Source organism: Botryllus schlosseri, chromosome 13 (assembly GCF_051294905.1).
Source record: "Botryllus schlosseri isolate E-star chromosome 13, Bs_hap1, whole genome shotgun sequence".
Taxonomy (NCBI): Eukaryota; Metazoa; Chordata; class Ascidiacea; order Stolidobranchia; family Styelidae; genus Botryllus; species Botryllus schlosseri.
Window position 1 is genome coordinate 1,041,622 of NC_137248.1, and position 15,727 is coordinate 1,057,348.

At 39.5% G+C, this 15,727-nt stretch overlaps 1 protein-coding gene across 1 annotated transcript in view; it reads left to right on the forward strand.

Moving 5' to 3' along the window:
• Nucleotides 1-15,727, forward strand: part of LOC145453342 (MAM and LDL-receptor class A domain-containing protein 1-like) — a 37,342-nt gene that overhangs the window by 13,186 nt on the left and 8,429 nt on the right. Inside the window, exons 9-22 of the mRNA XM_080331310.1 lie at nt 638-731; nt 2,800-2,970; nt 3,608-3,711; nt 7,247-7,340; nt 7,613-7,819; nt 8,234-8,393; nt 9,159-9,267; nt 9,450-9,711; nt 12,100-12,234; nt 12,305-12,444; nt 13,107-13,335; nt 13,946-14,118; nt 14,280-14,432; nt 15,176-15,401. Coding sequence (XP_080187436.1) covers nt 638-731; nt 2,800-2,970; nt 3,608-3,711; nt 7,247-7,340; nt 7,613-7,819; nt 8,234-8,393; nt 9,159-9,267; nt 9,450-9,711; nt 12,100-12,234; nt 12,305-12,444; nt 13,107-13,335; nt 13,946-14,118; nt 14,280-14,432; nt 15,176-15,401 — 2,257 coding nt within the window. The remainder of the gene's footprint in view (nt 1-637; nt 732-2,799; nt 2,971-3,607; nt 3,712-7,246; nt 7,341-7,612; nt 7,820-8,233; nt 8,394-9,158; nt 9,268-9,449; nt 9,712-12,099; nt 12,235-12,304; nt 12,445-13,106; nt 13,336-13,945; nt 14,119-14,279; nt 14,433-15,175; nt 15,402-15,727) is intronic.

Here is a 15,727-nt window from a genome sequence, read left to right on the forward strand (position 1 = left end):
TCTGTTCTGTACATTCAAGAAGCTCTTCAAGTACCGATATTTACAAAAACATATACAGCCTGGACCATATCAGCGAGATCTGAGATATTGCTTCAGAACAAGATATTATTTGGACAGAAAGAGATTCCGCAACTTGTCAGAAATATATCCTGTGTTTGTTAGGAAAGAACTTTCGTCGGTCATCAGAAAGTTTTCCTCGTAGTCATCGTTTGTACTCAAGTAAAAGTAAAAGTAGCGATTTCGAAAACTCCGCAAAAGTAGAATTACTTCGTTAGTGACAACCTATATACTGTCGGTCCAAGTCACGAATTAAGGATGGTGCGCTTATAGGCCCAGGTGGGTGTCTGATTTAAAGACTACTCCAAGCCGTTTCGACAACTTCCTATCTTTTCATTGTATCGCAATCTTGTGATGTATTGAATTGATGAAATTAATAATAAACTGTTACTGAACTAATGTATTAATGTATAAATGTATACAATACTTGTAGGACAGAGCAGTTTTCTAATACAAGATAGCATCAACTTTTCATTGCGACAATCCAAAGTCTAGAGAAATGACTTACAGCCGAGTATATTATTAACAGTGAGAGCTTCGCCACGGCATCTGATAAAACCGGTTTGACTGTTTCTCGCAGATAACGCCGAAACGTAAGCCAGAGCCGGATATCGGTCAAAGAGAAAGAATGAGCCCGTACGACATCGAAGAAGTCAAATATCTGTACAATTGCGGTGAGTTTTAAGCGATTATTTACACGTCATTGAATAATTTCATGCCCACACACGATTTCTATACACTTATTAATCTCCAATTCAATAATATATTCATATTGAAATAAACCCGAATATACAATGTATATCCAATAATCGTATGCAATGTTCAATGTGAAGTTCTGTACCTCCAATAAGCTTTTTATAAATTTCCCAACAAAACAGCTCGATATCTCGAGTTCAAATACCTCATCGCTCGTAATCATTTTTTAAATTATTTTTACCGGCTCAAGACACACAATCAATATATACCTTATAGTACAGTGATTCTCAACCTTTTTTAGACACGCCACCCTTTATGATAGTGAAAAATTTCGCGCCCCCCCCCCCCCCTTATCGTCATATCACAAAATCCAGCCGGGATGCTATCAACCCCAACAGATTGTTTGATGGCACGGAAGGTTATGACTGTTGATGAGAGAATTCAAATATATATAGAGAGAGAAACACGCGTGAACTGCAGGTAAATCGCGCAGAGCGCGAAAACAATTTCAGTTGACCGCTTCTCCGCCCCCCTTCAGATACTTTCACCCCCCCCCCCCAAGGGGGGCGCGCTCCCCAGGTTGAGAACCACTGTTATATTGTGTACGCTTTGAAGTACAAGAATTTTTCTTTAAAATAAATTTACTGACCTTTATTTTCTCGACAGTGCACCTCGGAAGGTATACCCCTTGTTTACGTTCCTTTGCAGGAGAAACCGCTCAGTAAGAGTTGAAGTTGTATCATTTTACAGATGGAGCCCGTCATTTGCTTGATTATTTTGTCCATTTACTATCCAATTCATTTCTCCTTCGTAGAGGCCACTTTCATGAGGCGCTTTCAAGTTTTAAATAGCCGTAGAATTCATCCAGCAGCTGGTACCAGCTAATTAGAGTAATTAAGCACTCGTGAATGTCATTGGTTGACTCCGAGAATTTATATTACGGTGACCATAGCTTAGGCATATCTGTAAGCTGTGATCAACCAACAGCATTGTCACAAAGTGAAAAGATATAGGCATGATGGTATGAATGAAATATACGAAATTATCTTTAATTTGATGTAGAACTGGCATTATATTCTTTGGAGTTGCATACAATGTTTGTATATATATTTAAACATTCCACATCATCCATACTGTTATGATGAGTGATACCAGAATTCAAATACTTGTTGGTTAAAATCAAGTTTTTATAGTTTAATATTTTGTATGTAGCAATGATGCGCCTGTGGGCACATCCATCTGTTGCCACATTAAACCTCAGAGTAAATTCTATAGGAATTTTTCGGTGTTTAATTGGAGATGCACTACAAAACGCGCTGGAACTTGTGATGTCACGCCCAAGCCATTAAAAGCTTGATCGCTTATCCGTCCATTAATCGAACCTGCGAGACTTGTTGATGTAACATCATACTCCATCCAATAATGATGACATTGGCGGCTCCGTTCCAAGAGCGACTTTAAGATTTTCGATTTCCGGGAAACGCCGGCATCACGTCTGCTTTTTATTACTTGCATCTTCGTATATTAGTCGTGCGAAGCCGTATGCAAATCTCACAGCGTCACGTTTTATTGGCATTGATTTTTGATACGCAAGGATTTCTACAAAGCTCAAAGGGAGATACGAATTGGCGCGGTGCCGCGAAAGTTCAGTTACATCGCGGGAAAACGATGATAGCTGACCGTTTTCTGGTGTCTAGTTTCGGCGGCGTTTCCTTGACTTTTTATGGGATGTTTATCAAGTCGTGAAACTTTCGCGTCGCTCGATTGGACGTGATCTTTATCCGTTTCCTGAATACGCTCTAAACCAGATAACCTCGCAACTAAAAAAATTCTTGATCAGTAAAAGACGCGATATTGCGACCTTTAAAGAAAATCGAGGTGCCGTCCAAAATATGATATCTATTTATTTTATTACGGTCAATTACAGCCTATTGTAGTTTGAAAATCCTTTGCTCTCATTCTATACAAGGAAGCCTTAAATTCTTATAAGTCAGAGCAACTTTAAATCGTAACGTCGACAAGCTATCTATTATCTTCTTCCCACAGACGACAAGACTTACAAGCGTTGCGGCCAAGATTTCCAGGGCGCCCGAAGCGGTACGTTCACCAGTCCTAATTTCCCGAAACCTTACCCGACAGAAGCCCATTGCACCTGGAAAATCACCGTTCCGAAAAATTCGTACGTTTCACTGGTGATTACCAACCTTGACATTGAAGGTGAGTATTATTGCGATTTATAACGGTGGTGTTCCGGTGATTTTTGATCGATTCCAGATCAAGTTATTAGAGCCAATTACACACTTATGAGACGCGTCCGGTTTCGTCGCCTCTATAATTTTATTATTAGATTCGGTAGCAGATTTGGCTAACTAGAAAGTTTTCAGTTTTTCCAGATTAGATTAAAGTTAGAATGACTGAATTCGCAAAAACTTGGAAATTGAACAAAATTTCGACCTAAAAAGAAATACGAAAAAACCAAGTTCACTTCGTACCAAATCAGAGTTGTTTCCCATAAACACGTGAATGGCAAATGTCTGTACACCGAGCTTGGATCGTTTAACACAGTCAAGATTCCTGTAGCGTTCTCAGGAAATCCAGAAATTAGATTAGAATTGAATCAACTTCAGTTCATATCAAATCAGAGTTCATTATCCTGAGCATACGAGAATAACAAATGTCTATACAACAAGATTGGATCGTTTCGCTCGATACAGATCTCCTGTAGATTAGAATCAAAATGAAAGCACACAAACATTTCACAAATGAGATTAAGTCTATAGTTATCCAAGTCTGTTTTATAGGGATTGTTTAATTGTTCGCCCTGCTCCAAGACCTCAATTTCCGTACGTTACAGATTCTAAGCTCTGCCAAAAAGATGCGATTTTAGTTCACGACGGAAAGGACGCGGCTGCTCCGAGACTAGGAGCTGTCTGTGGAACTGACAACAAAAAGACTACGGTGAGTTTGGTATACGACAGTTCGATAAAAACGACGCCTTATCGCAGCATTGTGAATGATACTATACGCACAATATACACTTTGCACTGTATATATACTGTACTGTACAGCTGTACATCATGGTTCTGTATTGTACTGTACGTTACTGTACCGTAACGTGCCGTACCGTCCTGTGCTGTGCTGTGATGTGCTGGCCTGTACTACTGTGCGCTATTGTACTGTATAATTTACAGTCCATCGCGATTCACGCCTTGAAGTATATTGAGTTTTTTATGTTCAGTATGCGACATTAGCCTATTCCAGGGCGACTCAACTGGCGCAAATTTAGTCACAAGCTGTGACGAAACAATAAATGCATTTCGCTGACTGATTTTGGTAATAGGGCCTACATCATTACCGGATTTGGATAGTTATACCATATTACGTTTGTATGACTGTAAATTATCTCATGAGAGTTATGACAGATCTAAGCAAATTTTAATGTTTTGTTACTGGATCTTTGCTGAAGTTGGTTGAGAATCCATGACCTACGTTATTGAATAATATATTCAATTGTATATTAAATTTATGCAAGAATCTCTCAAACTACTAGCTTATACCATACCATTCAGAAAAATCTGTATCTTATTCAATACTTAGAGGCGTGTTTCAAGGCCAATCACACACATATTCAGATATTCAGTTCACGGCCGGTCGCCGGCTAATTTGCGATTTTTTAAAATGGCGAAACTGCGTAATAATGAAATTGCGGTTATCTCCGGGATTAGGCAGTTTCGGATAATTTCTGATTTCAAAATATTTTCAAACTATAATGCTCTAAAATCGCCGGCATGAGAGGATGAAATAGACTAAGGAAGCGAAAATCAGATTGAAATGAATATTGAGCGAGGCGTACTAAACCAGATCAAGGTCCCGTCACATCCGATAACATTTAATAGCAGCAACAAACCGAAATACGCATCGAATTCGACTCGTTTTGTTTCGTGAACTCCTGTATCCGATAAAAAATTATGCAGCATTTCGTTGATCGCTCTCAATAACGCTGGACGTGGTCCGAAAAATTGCAATGTTCGGTTTAGTTCGATATAATATCGATAATTTCACCGATTAAAAACACCACAAGATTGCAATGAATTAAAAAGATAGGAAGGTGTCGAAACGACTTGGATTATAGTCTTTCAATTATAGACCCACCTATGCCTAGGGTTATATTAACTTCAATGTCAGATTAAAAAATATATTCATATTGAAATGACCCCGAACATGTTCGGCTGACACTCGTCAGGGGTAATCGTCATGAATATATTATACAATTAATTTAGAGGCCCGCACAATGCACACTGAAGGTAAAGCTATGAAAATAAAGTGGTATTTTGGTTGCTCTTCACGCAGAAAAACAATCGCAGCGCGATGATTTCCATAGAAATTAACTTGCATGAAAATGTGCCGTCTGCGTCTTGAGACTTGCTTGGCTGGCAGCGTTCGAAACAAAGTTTCAGGGAATCGATTTTAAGCGAACGCCTCGCATACGGTTGTTATTGATGACTTAACTACGCAAATATCTGGTTTCAATATGATCATCACGCTAGATGCCGATAAATCAATGCATTTTGTTTCTGAAATCATTATCAAACTTGAACTATAAATCATGTGCTCAAGCATTTTTATCAGTAATTAACGCTGAACCAAAAACGCTGTTCAAAATTGCCATTTTACAAATTTTTGCGATAATTTGATAAAATTGTTAGGTTGGCTAAAAACAACGTTGCACACCAAATTCGACGCAATTCAAACTAGTAGATTTGAAGAGGAGTTTGAAAATTTTGAATTTATTATAACAAAAAGTATATTTTCTTTCGATATGACTGTTTACCCCATTAAATTGTTGGGTTGTGTACAAAACGATGCAAAACAAATTTGACGCAATTCCAACCCGTAGCCGTAGGAGTGAAGTTCAGTTTTTCATTAATAATATATCTTGGATTACCCACCGTCAACGTCATTTTTTCATATCCTAAAATTTTCAACTTCAATTACTTCGCTTCTACCGGTTGGAGTGAGCAAAAATTGTTTTGCATCGTTATTTTAGACAACTTAACAATTGAATGGAGTTGACAGTCGAATTTGATTTGAAATAAACTTTATTTTTTGTAATAAATTGTGTGACGTGTATTCACTTCATACCCGTGTACCACCCGTATTATGCGGGTGTGAATACACGCCCGTGGAACGCTAAACGAAAAAAACTACGTCATACTTACATCACGGTACAAATCAAACACATGATTTTAATCCAATGATGCTTGCACTTAGGGACGTAGGCTTTACAACCATAATAAAATTGAGGCAGGGTTGTAATGACTCGGGTCATGACTCGACTCGAGTCAGACTCGAGTCACGATTTTCTGATGACTCGACTTGACTCGAGTCATTTTCTCAAAATACGGAAATGACTCGACTCGACTCGAGTCAATCTGTGTATTGACTCGACTTGGACTCGAGTCATTGCGCATAACTCGAACCAAGTCATATGACTCGAGACTCAGACGGCCAAGATCGATATTTCTTTATAATTCCGAAGAACAGTAAAGTAACCACCCTATCGGGATTTCGTCCATTGGTACTGGTACTTGAAAATGCGACCAGAAACTGTTAAAAGTGAGGAAAATGAGTATATTATGAATGCGAACCATTCGATACCACCAAACAGAGTTGTAAAAGTAGGTTTAAGAAGACTTTAACTGGAAACTAAGCAGTCCACACAATGACGTTGACTCGGACTCGAGTCAAATTACCATGACTCGGACTCGGACTTGACCCGGTGGTGAATTGAAAATGACTCGACTTGACTCGAGTCAAAACTATAAAAGTGAGATTGACTTGTGACTCGGAGCTTTGTGACTTGGTTGCAACCCTGAACTGAGGTAGGTTGTGTTTTCGTGTCACGCCTAGGGTTGCATTTAAAACAAACGGTGTTTTAAAACACTTTGTTTAAAACATGTTTTTAACAGTGTTTTAAAAAAAATCCTTTTAAAAAAAATCGTGTTTTTTTCATGTTGTAAAATTATGCCATAATTGTGTAAATACATTCCAAAAAACATGTTGTGTGAGCCTACGGACAATTGCCACCCGATATTGCCGACGTATATCGATATGGGATGGTTGGAGCCCTCAAAATAGTCCGTTCAACATTATTAGTAGAGATATTTCGTCAAAGGAGCTGTATTTACCCTATATTTTCAATTGTCAATGTCAATCCACTATGACGTCACACTTGAAAATTCGTGACGTCGTGGCTTAAAAAAAACAATAAAAACCATGTTTTAAATTAGGGCCTTGTTTTAAACATGTTTGTTTTAAATTGATTTTTGTTTTAAATGCAACCATAGTCACACCCTTGAGTGTGAATACACACTAATTTGAATAGAAGCCTCTGACACCTAGACAATAGTGTAACGATACTAAAATCTCTCCATAAACCCGACACTCTAATGTAAGTCTTCTTTTTATGATATTCCTGATCATATTTTCGCAGATTGTGAGCACCGGCAACACAATGTTCGTCATGTTCACGTCCGACCCGAACAGGACTGGAAAACACACAGGATTCAGAGCTACTTTCAGAATGAGTAAGTTGGCTCGCGAGTCACAGATCCCTCACACTTTGTGGGACTCCTGCTGGTTAATAAACAGTGGTGCTCAAGGCATTCGGTAATCAAGTAAATGCAAGCTACGCATTTTTTCTTCAAAATTGGATTAGAATTAGAATTAGTTTCTTTCAAATTAGATTACAACTAAAATCAGAGCATAGAAACAAAGAACCACTTTTCGGCATTTCGCTCTAATTAGTGTAATTAGAATCATCCAGTCACATCATTATTGAAACAAACCCGATTTCCAGCAAGCCACAAAGGAAAGTTACCGGTGCAACCGACGGTGCCGACGTTACCGCAGATCTCGTCAAGATCGAGCAGCTTTTCGTGCGACTTCGAGTCCGACATTTGTCAAATGACTCAAGACAGGCTGGATCAGATCGATTGGATCCGATACAAAGGGTCCACGCCGAGCCAAGACACGGGGCCGAGCGGCGATTATAACACTGGGAAAGGTGAGGTTGCAAAATGAATTTGCTAATGGAGTAGCTCTAGGTCTGAGTGGCTCGACTTTTATGCCTAACTACAGTGGGGTTATTCCATTTTTTTTTAATTTCTGCGGCTATTTCATAAAACTGTTTGGATGGCTTAAAAAACGTTACATACCAAATTTGGCTCAATTCCAACTAGTAGATGTGAAGCTGCAAGAGTTTGAAAATTTTGAATTTAATATTAAATAATAAGCATGTTGGCCGAATAAAGCGGTTGTACGGGTTATCCGGTGTCCTAATTAAGTGGAGTCGACTATATATAATGTATATATCGATCCACTGGTCTACACCTTGTTTATCAGTAGACTATATCACATTCCACACCATTACACTTTTGCTATCAAGTTTAACTTTGCAATTCCATTTGCTTTGATTCAGGGTATTACATGTACGTTGAGTCCTCCCTGCCTTCTAAACTGGGAGATAACGCTATCCTCCGAACGCCGTGGCTTAAAAGGTCGCAGCTGACAGTCGAGTTCGCATACCATATGCTCGGCCAATACATGGGGACGATGAGGTTGTACGCGTTTGAAAAGAGGTGAGCTTGTATGGAAAGTGGTGTTGTTGCAGATTGCAACTCGGTCGCATCTGGATGATTCGAATTATAGCTCCATAGTTTTTTTTTTCTCAAATTTGATTAGAATAAGAATGACTGAGTACGCAAAAGCTCGGAAATTAAATTGAATTCCTATTGTCAGAAAGAAACACAACAAAAATCGAAGTTTAGTTGACACCAAATGAGTGTTCAATCTCGTAAGCATGAGAATGGCCAATGTCTGTACACCGAGTTTGGCACGTTTTGCACTAATAGGCCTATACAGTTTTCTGCTTTCAATAGAATTAGTATTACTGAATTCGCGAGAAATTGGAAATTAAATCAAGGTCAGATCATATCAAATCACGGTTCATCCTCGTAACAATGAGAATGGGAAATATCTGTGCGGTCGGATTGGCTCGTTTCCCACGATATAGTTCTTATCTAACATTTTCTGGAAGACCATAAATAAGATTAGAATTTAAATCATAGAATTATTTCATAAATTAGATTATTAAAGAGCTTCTTGGAGGTACAGAACTTCAATATACAATTAAATAGTATATTGATACTGAAATGAACCCGAATATTATCGGCTGACACTCGCCAGGGGTCATCGTCAGCAACTAGTAGATAATTGGAAAGTTAGATTAGGCTGCACAACTAAAATTATTCACTTGTCCAAGTCTGACCGCTTGTTTACAGTACACTTTCAGTGCGCAACAGAATAGCATTGAATGGGGCTCTTATAAAACGGCTTTGTTTCAGGAAATTGAGTCCGTACGGGCACGAAGTTCTGCTGTGGGAGCGTCACGGAAACTACGGCGATAAATGGCACGTTCAATCCTACGATTACAAGCCGACCCCAGATGTGCAGGTATTCCGTCGATTTTTGTTATCGTGTTCAGCCTTACAGTGTGAATGCACAATATTTACGCTATGAGTTTAGGTTATATTTTGGGGTATACAACCTTTAGGGTGTGAATGCACACTCCTTTCGGTAAAAGTAAGCATATCTTCATATTCTACATCGCTTACACGTTATCATTTATGCAACAGTTTGTGCAATTCTACTGGGAGGCCTTCGTGTTCTTCTACCAATCCGACTTCGGCTTGGACGATATCAAAATCACAAAGACCAAAGCGTGCACGGCCACAACTAAGAAAGGCGGCCGCTCAGCGGGCACGGCGTGCGTGGCAAGCACTAACGCACCAGCACCTGCTCTTCAGTCATCAGCGGCCCCGCAAACCACGCAGGCAGCGGTTACCACGGCGACTACAGCGGCCACAGCAGCCCCGGCATCGACCGATCCAGTCCATGGTGAGTGTCTGTTGAATGCTGTGATACGACCATTCATAAAACTAGTAGTTGAGTTTACGAGAATAGTGATATCTAGCTTGTAAAGTTAGACTACTATACAGGTAATTTTCACCTTTTCCAAATTGAATTAAAATTAGTTATATATCTACATTTTGTTGGTAATCAGATTAGAATTAGAATTGGAAAATTGAAATCAGATCCGAAGTAGTGGAAATACTACAAAAATCACGTTTTCAGCTATTCCTAATGAGATTAGAACTAGACATAGACACATTTTGTTAAAAATTAGGGTCGAATTAGAATGTCTGAAATCGCAAAATCTAGGAAATTGAATTCAATTCCGATTTCGAAAGAAATACAACAAAAATCAATTTCAATTCATATCATATTAGAGTTCATTCTGATGCTTATGCAAATGTCTGTGCAGACCAAGCTTGGCTCGTTTCGCACTATACAGTCCTCCAGTAGCATATTCAGGAATAAGTCCAGAAAGTATATTTGAATTAAAATGGAAGCATAGAAACATTTCACAAATTAGATTAGAATTAGATCACCAACATGTCATCTAGTTGTCCAATTGTGCGAAAAAATGGCACCTGTTGCGGTCTGTGCGGTCCGGATTCGATCTGAACGCTAACTCCAAACTTCGTATATCCCGATGACGCTGAATTTTTCCGGTACGGTCAAAATATATAATTGATCGATTATCGAAAATACCTGCCACAGCAGAAAATCAGCGGTCATTATATCATTACCTACTCGAAACGACGTAATCGGATCTCCACATTATCGTCAACGTATTGGAGGCATGTTTAACACCTCTGTTACTGAAACAATGACCGTTACGCCTTTTGAACGTAATCATTAGTCGTTAAAATAATGGTGATTGATATTTTCATCTGACAATCGGCCTTAAGGACGACTTGTTTATTTCTGTACGGCATAGTATGTTGAGACGCAATCCTACATTCGAAGAGTCGTCGGTATGGTCAGAATCAGTGTCATTTTGTTTTCCTTTTCATCAGATGAATACACCACAAGATTGCGATAAAATGAAAAGATAGGAGGGTGTCGAAGGAGTGTCTTGTAATCTAATCCGGAATACACTGCGAAGCTATAATTCAAATTCTAATCTAATTTGGAAAATCTGAAAATTCCGGTATATCATAAGATGTGACTGTGGACCTCTGTGATATAAAATGGCGGCTCGGTAAATTTGCGTGAGCAACGACTGCGGACGATATGAATTTGCGATCGAAAATCTTTTCGGCGGATTTTGGTTCAGAGAGATGTTGATCCAGGCCTGGCAAAGTAAAATAGTCTTATATGCGCCTGCGAAGGTCACTGATGCTTTGAAAAATTAAAATTTCCCTTGCGCGATTCAACACACACGACACTACATTTGAATAATATATTCATATAGAAATAAACCCGTTCTGCTGACACTCGTCAGGGGTAATCGTCAGCAACTACTAGAGAATTGAAAAGAACATTGTATATCAACAATCCGATGACGATTGTCTTCATCAAATCTAGTATACGTAAGCCTAACGTGATTTAAATTAACGTAATGACACCAGCATAGGCGGCAGCGAAAACTCGAAAACACTCGTAGATTGGTATCTACAATTTGGGCCTGCCTGTACCCGCAACAAACTGTTTAAGATTACACGCAGCAAAATGTCTGATAATATTAGCCTGCAGCGTTTCGCTCGCAAAGAGAACAATCTAGTCTTTGTGTCTCGCTTTAAAACTAGGCGAGTTTGCTTACGGACAACTTAGCAAAGAAATGCGATGCAGAATGGAGCCTAGCCTATAGGGGCCTGCTGAATTTGATTGCTGAAGAATTTTCTTTTCCACGCAAGCTTTATGCTAGAAAGATCTATTCCGAAGCGTCAGGCCAGGCATATAAATGAACAGCTGGAACGAGAACTGAAACTACTCACTTCTAAACACTCAACACTAGAACTACAACTAACGGTCTTTAAAAATCCGCAACTAGTCAACTAAAACAAACCAACTAGACGCAATTCTCATGCATATTTTATCGGAATCGATCGGCTTTCCAAATGAAATTCTGTACAAGTTTAAAATGGGAGGGGTTTCTGTCCCCCAACGCTCGCCCCCGGCTATACCCCTGTCAGTAATGACTACAATAGCTACAAGAACAGCACAAAATAGAACACCGGTATCACGGTTCACGCCAAACGACGACACGTGCTTCTATAGTTATTCGACAATTATAAATCCATTGAGCACACAACTAGAACTGGGATTGCTCAAAACAACAGTAGTTATGTGACAGTTAGCCGACTATTACATTGGTAGTCTGAACAAGTCCGATCCATTAGGATATGCACCGATATTAAAGAGCCATACTCCTCTCAGAGACAAGCTGTGATTTCGAAAACGGACTATGCGGATGGGAACAAGACAAACTCGACGATTTCGATTGGATCCGAACAAACAAACCTACGCCAAGCCAGAACACCGGACCTCAGACCGACCACACGACATCATCAGGTTAGGCAACCGCACGGTTGGTCGACTTCGTTATAATTACGTCATAATCCATGTCATTCTCTGTATTCAGGTTATTTCCTGTTTATCGAGGCTTCGAGTCCTCGTGTTTTGAACGATGCCGCGCGTCTGGTTTCTCCTAAGCTTACAAAGGGACCTCACTGCCTGAAAGTTTGGTATCACATGAACGGCGCTCAAATGGGGTCTTTGTTGGTAAGAAATTATGCAAAGCAATGACTATATTTGGGTCTGGTTTACTTTCTTATTCACAACAACATACATTTTCTTAATATAACATCCGCAACAACATTATCATGAACATCACCAATTGGGTTCCCAATATATCAAAATTGATGGCGTTTATAGTTGGTTTAGGGTTAAGGTATCATTGGAACGTTCAATACCGCTCCCCCTAACTGTAACCCCAACCTGCTCGTTAACGCTAATCTTACGATACCCCAGCCATAATTTCACGAAACCCAACCACGATCTTACGATACCCCAATCTAAGCCTAAGTTTACGGTTCTAAGGCACTAAATTTACAATACTTCAACCCTAGTCCTACGATACCCCAACCTAACCCTAACTTTACGATACCCTCAACCCTAATGCTACAATACCCCAACCTGACTCTAATATTACGATCCCCATACCTTATGTTACAATACCCTAACCTAACCCTAATTTTACGACACCCCAACCCTAATTAATGATACCCTAACCTTAAACCTTGAATGAGAAATCGCATAAATATCGACATGTTCATGGAACACCCTGATTGGCAATGATGATATGTTGGTAGGCATGAGGAAGAACCCAAATTTTCAGATCTCGAACTGTTGGGCTGTAACTACAGAATTTTATTATACCTTAGGTGAAATTGATTAGCGGAAAGACCGTCACAACCCTAGTGGAAAAGTCTGGAAACAAGGGCGACAGTTGGTTACTGCTACAGCAAGAAATTGTCATTCCATCGATGAAGACCGTGGGTGCTCGCCTGAGCTCGGACGATTTCGTGCAAGTCGTAATTGAAGCAGTCCGAGGAACGGGTTATCCTGGGGATCTGGCGATAGACGACATTGAAGTAACAGGATCAGCTTGCGGTAAGCTTGCTCACATATATTTTCATTGTTGTAGGCCTAATGACTTGACTCGAGTCGCAATTTTTGATGACTTGTAGCAAGTTCGAAGAATTGTAAAGTTATCATCTTATTGGTGTTTCGTGTATCAGTTCTGGTACTTGAAATATAGGACCGGAAACTGTTGAGAGTAAGCAATTTAATTTATTACGACTGTGAGACATTTGGTATCATCCAAGTTGCAAAAACGTGGGTTCGATGCAATACCTTAACTAGAAACGGAACAGTCAACACAATAACCCTCTGCTCCCATCATCGAGTTCAAGTCAGGTTAAACACACTTTTTAGAACTAATATACTTATTTTTCTAAACTCTCTACATGATTATTTATACAGATGAAAGATAATAATTTCTGGGCCTATTTTTCAAGAATCAGTGCTAATAGACTAGAGTTGCATCAAGTCTTGTAGAATGTCTCGAGCAGGACTTGGTAGGTCTTACACAATGACTCGTTCACAAGTCGAGTGGAGTCATTTTCTATATTTGAGTCATAATGAGTAAAGTCAAGTCAACGAAAAGTTGTGACTTGGGGCCTGCATTGGGTTTCATTTGAAATGTGCTGCTATCATTCAGACTCTGCAAACGTCGTGACGACTCCCTCTACATACGCCAGGAGCGCGCATTGCGATTTTGACAATGCGGAATTATGCGGCTTTTACAATACAGACATTGATGATTTTGATTGGACTAAGAATTCTGGAAAGACTCAGAGCGGCAGCACTGGACCGACCGTCGATCACTCACTGGTAAATTTCTTCTACAGTAAGGGTTGATAGAGTTATTCCTACTGCTATGACATCATGATTGATAATCGAATACATTTAAATTTACTGCTAATTTATCTTGCACTTAACACCTCCAGACTTTGTATACTTTGAACAATGTAAAAAAACTGAATTTTTTCCAGGGTGATTCATCTGGGTCGTACATGTACATCGAGGCTTCGTCACCAAGAAAAGCAGGTCACAAAGCGACCTTGGTGTCGCCAAAACTCGCCTCTGGAAAGTACTGCGTGCAGTTCTACGTTCATATGTGGGGATCGGGCATGGGCTCCATCACGGTAAGTATTGCAGCATAATTTTTTACGAGGATATACTTTCTGAAATTCCACCGCGGAGAAATTATCTTGTGAAAACAGTTTGACAACTAGAAAACTTTCAGGTTTTCCCAGAGAGAGAGAGAGAGAGAGAATTCTTATTTTTTCGTCAACCATGAAATACAGTATATAGGCAACGTTCACACACATTCACGTCCAATAATGACATAATTTCCATATTTGCCTAAATATGCATTACATGGTATAGACTGGGAGACCCGATATGACCATATGACCGAAGTCTTCGGGACCGGAGTCACCCAAGCTTAGGATTAGAATTATAGCTACACAGTGTTACAGTGTTTTTTTTCAAATTTAAGTATAATTTGAATTATTGAAAGCGCGAAAACTTAGAACTTGAATTTCACTTCGAATTAGAAAGGTTTACTACAAAAACCATGAGGTCATGTCAAATCAGAATCCATGTTCATAATCATGAGAATATGGCAAATATTTGTACGATAAGCTTGGCTTGTTTTGCACTACACGGTTCGCCTGTTGCATTTCAGGAAAACCAGACTTTGAGTCACAATTACAGTGAAAGCATGGAAACATTTCACAAATTACATTAGAATTAGAATCACCGGCATTTTGCTCTACTTAGTCTTCTTAAACAGCTACAATTATGTAGTCCAAGTCTCCTTGTAACAAATCTTGTGTGTGGTATTATCAGGTGTGTAAGCGAAAGCATGGATAATATTTTTCAGGTGTACACGAATGAATACTCTGGCGATGACTCTCCGATCCGTAAGCTTCGTTGGGAACTCGAGGGCACCCAAGGAGACTTTTGGAGCAGCGGCTCTTTTGAATTTGAAACTGCTCTCAGCATGAAGTATGTTGATCTCCATTTTGTCGGAGAGATCGGCGGAACATTCACAAGTGACGCTGCAATCGATGACATCACTATTGAGCCAGGCAGTTGCGATGGGAATGGTAAGAAGCTTGCGTAAATCTAGGCTACTGTATATTCGTCATGGTAGATATATGTCATGGTGAATTCGACACTTAACGGGCCCTAATTTTAACCTAGTTTTCCACAAACGCCTAACCCTAACTTTAACCCGTGACCTAACCCGCCAATCAGACTTGTACAGACCATCAATCTATTTAGTTGACGGTCAACCAACTCGTTTTTGGACTAGTTTTATATCCAGTTGCGCATTTTAAAAAGTAAGTAGGTGTAGTTCTGATTCTAGTTGCGGATTTAAAAAGTAAGTAGTTCTAGTTCTGGTTGCGGAATTTGAAAAAGGGAGTAGGCC